General features: G+C 39.3%; 1 protein-coding gene across 4 annotated transcripts in view; it reads left to right on the top strand.

Annotated features, from left to right (window-relative positions):
• Window positions 1-10012, top strand: part of ELMO1 (engulfment and cell motility 1) — a 311558-nt gene that overhangs the window by 144429 nt on the left and 157117 nt on the right. For all 4 annotated transcript variants that reach the window (XM_080383306.1, XM_080383308.1, XM_080383305.1 and 1 more), the window contains one exon: window positions 2448-2552. In XM_080383306.1, the coding sequence (XP_080239432.1) occupies window positions 2448-2552 (105 nt within the window). The remainder of the gene's footprint in view (window positions 1-2447; window positions 2553-10012) is intronic.

Raw genomic sequence — 10012 nt, 5'->3', positions numbered from 1 at the left:
ACTGAAAATAGCTGGGGTTTATAGGCTTGACTTGGAGAAAAAGTAGTAAGTGGTGGAGAGATGGCTTTTCTGATTGAACATAGAACTAGTAGTGATGGTAAAAGACAAAATGAGTCATTCTTACTAAATACGGTGGGATTTCTCATGCCCTCACTGTTTTTTGTCAACATGTCTATATAGTTTGAGATGTAGAATGGGATGAAAGAACTGTTCAAGCAACAGAAGATCAGTCTTTTTATTTCAGTGTCCTGCTTTTATTTTAGCATCCTTTGTAAATACCAGTGAAATGAGTGTTAGTATTTTAATAGCTGGAGAAAGGTAGATGGGTCTTGATACTCCCTCTGTTTGCCAGGTACTTATCCAAGTGTGTTCTGCCTGTGCATGAGGGTGCAGAGAGTATGTGCAGCTCTATGCTGAAGTTCTTGCAAAGGGCATTGTAAAACTGGTGCTGTATGGTTCCTTGTTGTCAGCTTCCCGACAGCTTTCCCAGGGAAATGTAGCTCGTGGCAAGGCTAAGTATCAAGTGGTGTTCCCCAGAACTTGTACTTTATGCTCAAAATTAAGGTGGTTTCAAATGCATAGAAGGTTCTACTGAGATATTCGTGCTGGGTTTGGGGGGTGGGGTGGGGGGGAAGGCACGCATTTGTGTGTCTGTCAGACTCAGTCTCTCTTCAAATGCAGTTTCTGGAATGCTTGAAAACTGTAGGAAGGGAAGTTTTCTCCTCCCAGAAGCTGAAGTTTGTTGTGCGTGAAGCACTGTGGTACTCATTTTAAATATTCTGACTGATATATCTATCAATGTGGAAGATGGAACATTGAATTGGGGAAATAGCCATCTAGGGCTTTTTTTTGTCGTTCAGATGAACAGATGAAAGGTTTTTTACAAAAAAATATTAAAAGAGAAGGTTTTGGAAAACACAACTCAGTAAGCCTTTATTTTCCTACCCTAGACTACTTTCTTCTGAAATATTTATTGCATATGTATTTCCATATAAAATCTAGGATTCAAGACATCCTCTTGATTCCCTATTGCAAAATGGTGAGCCTATGATTGCTTTGCTTGTACATCAGTTCTGCTACACTGGAGATGTAAAATGAACAGGTTGTGCATGCCATCTTCAGCCCAAAATCTTTGTCTACTTTTAAAGTTGCAGCAGCCATCTTAACGTATAGTTTCCACTTTCTAATATTTCTAATCTTTCATGTGACTATGAAGTATTGACTGGCTAAAACCAACCTCTCATACATCTAAAGGTAAGATTGGCAAGAGAGTGGAATCTCGCATTTCTACAACTTTATAGCCTGACAGACTCAACAGGAGGAAAAGTAGTAAACCCCATGCTTTTGTAAGTGAGGTGGGTGGATCAGGCCTGAGCACACAGCAGAAAAGACTGATGAAAGAAGAAATCTGTGCTAATCTTTGCCAGTCAGTTTTCTGCTAGTAAATGCACTTTTAAAGTCTGTGTGAGCTGGGTCTTACAGAATAGAAATGTCATCACAAAGCGACTAGGGAAATCTTTGTGTGTCAGAATGATAAGTGGAGCTGGAGATGCTGCAAAAGTGATACTGATAAAAGAGCATAGCAGACAATAGGCATTTTTTTGATGGAGACATGCTCTTGGGTCTTTGTTTTTCTTGAGCAGCTTCTGTGGTATTTTCAAGTCTGTAGCCAGGCAAACGTTCGTATCTAAACCATTAGCTACAAGAAACTGACTCAAACGTACATTTAAGGCCATCCAATCAAAGGATGGATAGATTAGTTTAATGGCTATTTTGAAGCAAATGTAGTTTTTCATGTAGTGTGTGAAATTTAACATTTAAAATTTGTAGGTACATGTAGAACCTAACAAGTTTTGGTTATATTTGGTATGGTGATTCATTCATTCCATTGTTGCAATTCAGAGATTTAGAACATAACAAAAAATTTACCTGAATTCCACGAGGTGAATCTGTTTATTGTTAGTCCAATAGACTTACTTTATTATTGTTATTATTTATTATAAGTCCAATAGATTTAATATAGCTTTTGAACATAGTAGGTTTTCCTTCTTTTTGTGGTTTATTTGAAATCGTTCCATAGCGGTTGTATAAAGAGGTGTTTCGGTGGCAGTTTGCATATATATCTGCATTTTCATGTAAATAGACTCCTAGGTGGTACTACAGACTAAAAGTACTGTCTGCCATGGAAGACTTGGAGATCTGTTTCTAAAGCACTCCATCCTGTTGCTGCAGAAGTGAATGACTGACCTGCCAGCCTTGTAGTGTTTGCATTTGGCTTTAAAGTTCTTTGAGGCACGGACCATTTCCTAGTTGAGAGTTTTTTCCTCAGCAAAAAGAGCTTTGCTGCTGGATTTTTTTGTCACAGCATGCTAACGTGGTGCACATCACTGGGGAGCTGATAGATTTTGTGAAGATGCTAATTGAGTGATCTTGTTATCTTTTTACAGAACCACGTAAACCCAGCAATGGATTTTACACAGACCCCTCCAGGAATGCTAGCCCTCGACAACATGCTGTACTTTGCTAAACATCACCAGGATGCTTATATACGGGTAAGGCTTCTTTTTGTCTTTGAAATCTGTGTGGTTGCCTGTTCACAGGGATTACAGTTTACTTTGAAGAGGAGGATCCGAATCCTTACACTGTTAATGAACTCTAGGAAGGCAAACCACCTAACACTTAAACTTAAGTCTGTAAAAGCTTTGGGCGAAAGCTGTACAGCTGTCTAGTCAAATATTATACTTTTTGCAAATACTACTTTTTGCCTAGGCCTGCAAAGAGAAGGGAGATGAGCTTGTGCCTTTTTTAGATGCATGATGGATGTCCATAAGGTCAGAAATTAGTAATTGTGCAGAATTCTTTGTCCTGCTCTGAGTCTACCAAAAACTGCAGGCTTTTCTCTGTGGAAGAAAGGCTTTGATGAGCAAATGCCTTGGTAAGTGACTGAGTTGGCAGTGTCCGGAGAGTTCAGATGCTCCCACAAAAATTACTGCTGTAGGTGAGGTAATGCTTGGAGAAAAATAGGTAAAAAGCATCATGATTCACTTGCACAACCTGTTCCTGCCCCTTGCCCACTCCACTTCCTACGTTTGTTATTTCAAGCGTAGTTAAAGCAAGTTGTGTGTTGCATCCTTACAAGAAGAGGCATACAGCTGAATAATACCTGCCTGTGAATAGAACAACTTTTCCTGACCTTTATTGAAATCAAATATTTGCCAAGTGTAAACCTAGCGAGCACAGACGGTAGTAGAGGGTAGTCTAGAAAGTCAGTGTCTTGAGATAGTAGGGGTGGTTTAACTCCCCAAGAAAAAGCGCACATGCAGACCTGCTTAAAGGTCGTGTACAGAAGGAGGCAGTATACACACCAATCATGTCTACTTAAAAGTGAAAAGTGAATTTTTAATATGCATTATCATCTAGTTTTTGCTCAAAGTAGATCAATGTCAAAGCTCTTAACAGGTTTGTAAAGGGCCTGCTGATGTCCAGGCCAGCTTGATCCATGGACATAATAGGAGACCACGAGATTGTAAGATCTGCTCTTTAAATATATTTTCTCCTTGGTCTGAATCTAGCAATAACTGTTAAAAGAAGCTGTGGTAGCCAGCAATACAGCAATATTTATCAACCACTATAAACCCCTGAAATTAAGGGCTGTTTCACATACTGGGCAACGAGTGTGTTTTCTGGATAAACTATGCTGAATTGTGGTTTTGTTTATAAAAAAGAGAATTGATTACTGTTTCTCATTAAAATTTGTTAAGATGTGGACTGTGCTACTTCATAGGCTGCTTTTGAAAATTTTAGGTTTAGAGAATATACTTAGAAAGGGGTAGCCAGTGCTCCCAAATGAGACAGTCGTGCTTTAAAGAAGTCTGAAAGAATTTAAAGAGCACAGAAATTCTGTTGAAATAGAGCTTTCATTGACATCTCTCAATTTTTTTCTTATTTTTCGTTTTTATCTTGCAAATGCTGTCTTAAAAATTGGGTTCAGTGTAGCATGTAATTAGCCGCTCTTTAGAAAGGACTTTGTTGCTGGCTCTGCTCTGTTTCTATAATGCAGTATTTTTGTTGCTGCATTACTGAGACTTTTTACTGTTATTTTGAGATGCCCGTTTTTATTCGTGCATGGTTCCTGTTAGGTGAGTGGGTGCCTCATGTATTCCTCACCTGAGAAAGAATACATGTACACTAGAAATGCCATACCCAGGCACCCTCAGATTAAATTGCTTACCCACAGCTGCTTTGGGGACTGTTAATGTTCCTTGGGAGTATGTTAACCTACCCATCTTTCCTGAGTAGTTCTAGTTAGTGCTTTTACTAACACTGCTGGCATGGTAGCTCATGCCTCTGCAGTGGTCCACCTTGTCATATTAACAGCATGCTGAACACCTCTTGAGATGAACGGTGTTGTGCAACTCCTACAGTGTTGCTAGTCTTTGATTCCAAAAGACACCTATTTCTAACTTTTCATGTCCTTGATGTACTAGCTGGTGTACAGTACTTTCCTGTGGGCCTTGACATGCTTGTTTCTTTCTCATTTTGGGTTCCTTATTTCACATCAAACATTATCTTTTCTTCATGACCTTTGGCTACCAAAGCTCCTGTAACACCAGTTTGCTGTACTTGTACACTCCATTGACCTTCATTATTTTTTCAAATCTATTCCTGCTCCTGTACCCTAATGAAAATTCTCTCTATGGTCAAGGTTAAGTTTCCACAAGAAATTACTAGCTATACATATAATACTTGCATACTGAACAACTTGGTTGACAGGAGCTCTTAGCTTTTTTCATTGTTGAGACTAGGAAATGTTTTGGTTCCTAGGAGGAGAGATTATTTTTAGCTTGGCCCTTTGCAATTGATTGCTGTACGATGGGTTAATTCCTAATCCCCAAAATGAGATAATATCTGTCCTGTGCAGTAATTAAAAATTGAGACTGGAAACCAGAGTCAGTTTGAAATGAAGATGGAAAATAAGTTTCTTCTGACAGAATACGGTGTGTTAAGCAAAAACACTACCAGGAAGTCATGGCGGCTTCACTGACTGTATTGGCAATGCTGCATTTTAATGGAGAAAAAAAGTATTTAGACTTTGAGTAAATTGTTTTTGAATCTTGTTATTTTGTTTACTATACAATATGTCTTGAGCCTCCATAAGAAATGTTGTTTAGTGGAGGGGGAAAATAACCTCGTGTTTTCTTTGATAGTGTGTTTGTTCTTAGCTTTTGTTTGGATTTCTAAATAGGTTTCCTATTGAATTGGTTTCCTGTTGAGTTAGCTTTTCTTTCTCTTTTTTTATTATTTCTCTGGTTCTATCACTGACTGATATGCACTGCATTTTTTTTATGTTCCACCTAAATAATCAATCGCTATCATCAGACATTTTGCTTTTAAAAGGTGGTGACATAGTATATGGAATGCATTGATGGAAGTAATGTTGAATCTCTGCAAGAAATTTTAAAATTTTCCACAGGAAATAATTGGCAGCTTCCCAAGCTACATAATTATAGGACAGTCAGAGTGTATAATTAAAGTTAACAGTGAAGAAAATGATTGGAATAAAGCTTTGTGACAGATATTTTATTTTATTTTTTCTTTTGGAGCAGACAATTCCCCCTGGTTCCAATTTGCTCCTTTCCAAAACTACTTAAGCTTCACATTCTACTTATGTTAAAAATAAAATTATAAGTTACCATTTAAAAGAGACTTTATTCGGTGCAGACATCTTGAGATTTTTTTCTTACTGGTAACTTGTAGCAGTGTGCCTTTGAAACTCCTCTAAGTGTAAAAAGAGTCTGAGGAAAGAGCATGGAAATGCTATTATGCCACCATTGCTGTTAGTATCTCCATTTATTGGTGCTTTGTCATTGATTTGTTTGAGAATTTGTGGTGCAAGATTATTCAGATCCATTTTGTTTTCAAGACGCAATGAGGAGAGGGGTATGAATATATAAAACTGAAATATTTTGTGTGCGTATGTTTGTAGGTGTGTATTCATTTGCCTGATTTTGATTTTTGCATGCGTGCACTTCAGTGATTGCTAATATTGATGTAAAATAATATGTACTCTAATTTGGTGTAAAGTGCAAGCTAAAGGAACCAAAATGGAACACTCCTTTTATTTCTAACCCAAAAAGAAAAAATTGATAGTGGTTGTTCTGCATTTAAATGTGCTGTGTTTGTGTCTAGGACTGGATTTTCAGTTTTGATGGTTGGCTCCTATATGTGCAGTCTATGTTCATTCAGGTGTTCTTGATAGCAGGCAGCAAAATGAAAGCTACTGCTCCAGTTGTGAGCGGGCTGCCATTTATCTTGGATCTTGGCTAATTTAACAGTGTTTCCAGGCAGTAAGAGCAGATGCTGTTGGGTAAACTGAATTTACCTCAACTACACCTTAGCTTCTAATGTGCTACCATTGAAATATTCCCTTATTTTACATCTTCCTCACAGACATCTAACTATAGTGATAACCTTCATCTGGGACAGAGTGTAGGATTTTGCTTAGATGTGGTATTTCACAGCAGGTCAGCTGAGTCACAAAGAAGTTCTATATGACATTGTCTCTGGTGGGCTCTACATTTCTCATTCTAATGAATTTGCTTTCGATGACTGACGAGTTTGTGACTTGTCTATATTTTTCTGCTGCGCTTATAACCAGCCACATTCTGGCAGGTCTCACCGCTTCTTTGGGGTAAGATCCTGCCTTGAGAAGACGCATACCTGTGTTTCCTTGTTTTGTTTAAGCATAAGAGATTGGTGCTTCAGGCAGAAACTGCTAATAAACTTGGCAGCTCTGGGTCTGTGCATTGGCAGTCCACCTATTTGGATTCTGCCCAGCTGGCTACCCAAATTTATGTCCAATTCTTTGCCATTTATTAGATCAGAAGGTTCTTCATATGTGTAGGGAAAAATAAGAGTTCCTTGGAAGAGATTTTATTACTGTAGCCTGAAATTCAAGTCCCTCATCTGTAGAAGAGAGGGTTTATCCCTTTTCCCACTGATTTTTATAATTTCCTGCAAATATTTGTTAGATAATGAATGTAAAATTTTCAGTATAAAATACTGTCACCAGGACAGGAAAGCAGTGTTGAAATCCATGCTGAAAAGTTGAGTTTATTAATTCCTTGGTATGTTTTATAATCCCTTGTATGTTTTATAATGGATTCATTGCTATTACATTTTTTGTGAATTATGTGTAAGATACTTAGTGGTATGCTCCTAAATTTTCTGGGTTTATATTTAAAACATTTTAGGAGTTATTAAAATGTTCAAAACCACAACAACATTTGGACTCTGGTTGCACCAACCAAGAGTTATTTTGATAACCTGAAAATTAAAAATTGAGTTGGTTTAGGGTCATAGTAGAAAATCCCCTTTCCCCTGCATCTGCTGAGCTGGAAAATTGGTTATTCACACAGCTGCGATGCAGAGACATTTCTTCCCCAGCAGCTACTTGAATTGCTGCTTTTGGGGAGGTTTTAGAGGGAGTTCTTTTCCTTTTGAAGCTTTCAGAAGTCAGAGTGGAGGAGCAGGTGCTGTTTGCGAGTGCCGGTGATGCAGGCAGAAAGATTGCTGGCATCCTGCTGAGACCTTTCAGAACTTTAATGGGTTGAGTCACAGTCAGAATGTCTGCCGTATACTTTCTAACCCATGTAGTTGTTGTATAGGAGGCTGCCTACACATCCTTCCGCCAATTCACAAAGTCTCCTCATGCCTACCTACTCATTCTAGCCTGATCAGATATGAGTAGTCCAACATATAATTTCAGCATTTTCTGAAATAAAACTGAGCTTGATTTCTGCCATGCCATTTTTTTCCCCCAGAAATGATAGGAAAAGGATGTAATTTATTTCTGTTCTGCTAAAGGTAGAGAAAAAAAGTGAGCTTTGTTATATGAGCTTTCCTGGTGTCTTGTGAAGGAATGCAGTTTTCCATATGAGACCCAATTGCCTAAGCTCAGTGGTTCCCAGCTTCGTAACGTGTTCTTGTCTTCACCTTTCTCTGCCAGTCTTATCATTCGTTGTTCTTACTTCCACTCAGGTATCTGACCATTTTTCTGCCTGCCTTTTGTTTTTTCCCCAAACATCACTCAATGTCTCTGTCATGACAGCACACCAAGAAGCTGTGTGGTTTTGCTCTGAGGGCCTCTGTCACTGATGGCAGAATCGAGGTGGATCTTCTATGGTAAAGAGGCAAACACCTGGAGTGACTGGTTGCAGCATAAACACAGAGCAAAGTTAGTATTGAGGGAGGGAGAGAATTGTAAGGGGGTCATGGCACCCTCTGCACAGCCCTGTGTGGTATGACCTGTGGGATACATATGACAGTGTTACAGTCCTGAATATGTTCCGATCACTTCTCGCCTTTCCTACATTGCACACCTAAACTTTCCCACATATATGGAAGCTGTTGGCTAAATCAGGTCCTGATCCAAAGGGCCCAGAAGTTGTTGCAAGTCTCTAGGTATTGCCTTCAGAAGGTTTTGAATCATACCATGAGTTGCAGCAGTAGCATAGAAAGATTTGGCTGGTTTTTGTGAAGCAAAAAAAAAGTATCTCTGCAAAGCTGAGATGTGTATACATGGGGAGAGAAGGCGGCTAGCTATGGAGCCTTACAGGTGTTCCTATTTACCCTGTGCTGGGAACTTTTGTGATTGGTACTCCAGCTGCCAGTCTCATTGATGTGCAATAAAGGTCGATGCCTTTCTAATATATCCACACCAGAGTAATGTAGGGTCTGTTCCACATTATGAAAGAAAGGAAAAATAAAAAACTTGCAATATTCTGCAGGTACTGCCATTTCCTGCCTTCCACCTCTGCCAGAGGTGAGCAAGGAGAGGACTGTGGGGAAAGCATTGCCTTCTTACTTTTGTGTGGGGCATAGAGGGAGAAGGAATTACCTGGCTGGTAGTTTTCAAACTGGACCAGGCAACACTGAAATACTCCCCCACTTCCTATGCCTGTGGGAAGTGAAAAGCGCATCCTGGTGCTGCTTCTGAAGATGACATGGCAGCTGGTCCTTCTCCTCTTGTGTTTTGCCACCATGCTCTACAGTGATTTGGTTGATTCTGCATGGAGTGGCAAAGAAAGGGGCAAGATCTATAATATCTCAAGACAAACCACTGTGTGTTTCACTTTTGATGGAAAACAAAGGCAAATACAATCATGTTTCATGTGAAGGTGTTTGTGTGAGAAACAAAATTTATTGCGAGGTGAGCAGCTGCGGAACCATCCAAATTTAGCTTTGGCACTAGATTTTTTTTTAAAAAGGGGGAAGAAAACACACTGTAATTTTCAATAAGAAAACCCACTACTGGAAATATTAAGCCATCTTTGTTAGAAGTGGTTTATGGCTGTAGAGTCAAGCACTAGCTTATATATTACCATGACAGTTTGAGTTCACCCCCTTACCTTTATGTTGTTGTATAATGAGATAATCAGATGCTTTTCTTTTGCCTCCTGCACTGTATGACTGTGTCACTGTTTCCTGACTGCCTTGCCATAGTGGGCTCCATGCCTTCTGTCAGTAGTTCTCCCTGGGAGCAGCAGGTTACAGTGCACTTCCTCATGTGATGTGCTAGTTAGTCCCCAGGTGCTTATTCATAGTTGTGCCTGACAAAGCACCTATCAGACTCTCAGGGTCCGATCCTTAAAGTCCTGTAACTAGATGTCCCTTAAAGAAGGCACTGCTTTGCATGTGTGTTTCTCATGTCAGTGGCTCCTTTCTTCTTCTTTTTTAGTACCTTTAGTAGGTCTCAGCTTTTCTCTCAAATCTTGGCTTAAATTGTAATTCTAGTGCCTTCCTGAGGCACGCAGACATAACTGTTGCTTTATTTTGGTTTTGCCATAAGGAATCTCTGTGATGCCTCAGGAATGTGAATGAAGGTTGAGATAAGGGAGGGCGGAAGCATGGGAAATTGAAAATAAAATAATGTAGATACAAAAGACAGATTAGAGGGTATGGTGCTGAGTGAGGGATCATGGAAGAACACTGATGCTGAAGTTGAGGCAGA

The sequence above is a fragment of the Falco punctatus genome, assembly GCF_963210335.1.
Source record: "Falco punctatus genome assembly, chromosome: 4".
NCBI classification, from domain to species: domain Eukaryota; kingdom Metazoa; phylum Chordata; class Aves; order Falconiformes; family Falconidae; genus Falco; species Falco punctatus.
Note: the sequence above shows the minus strand (reverse complement) of the source record. Positions and strands in the feature narration are given on the sequence as shown.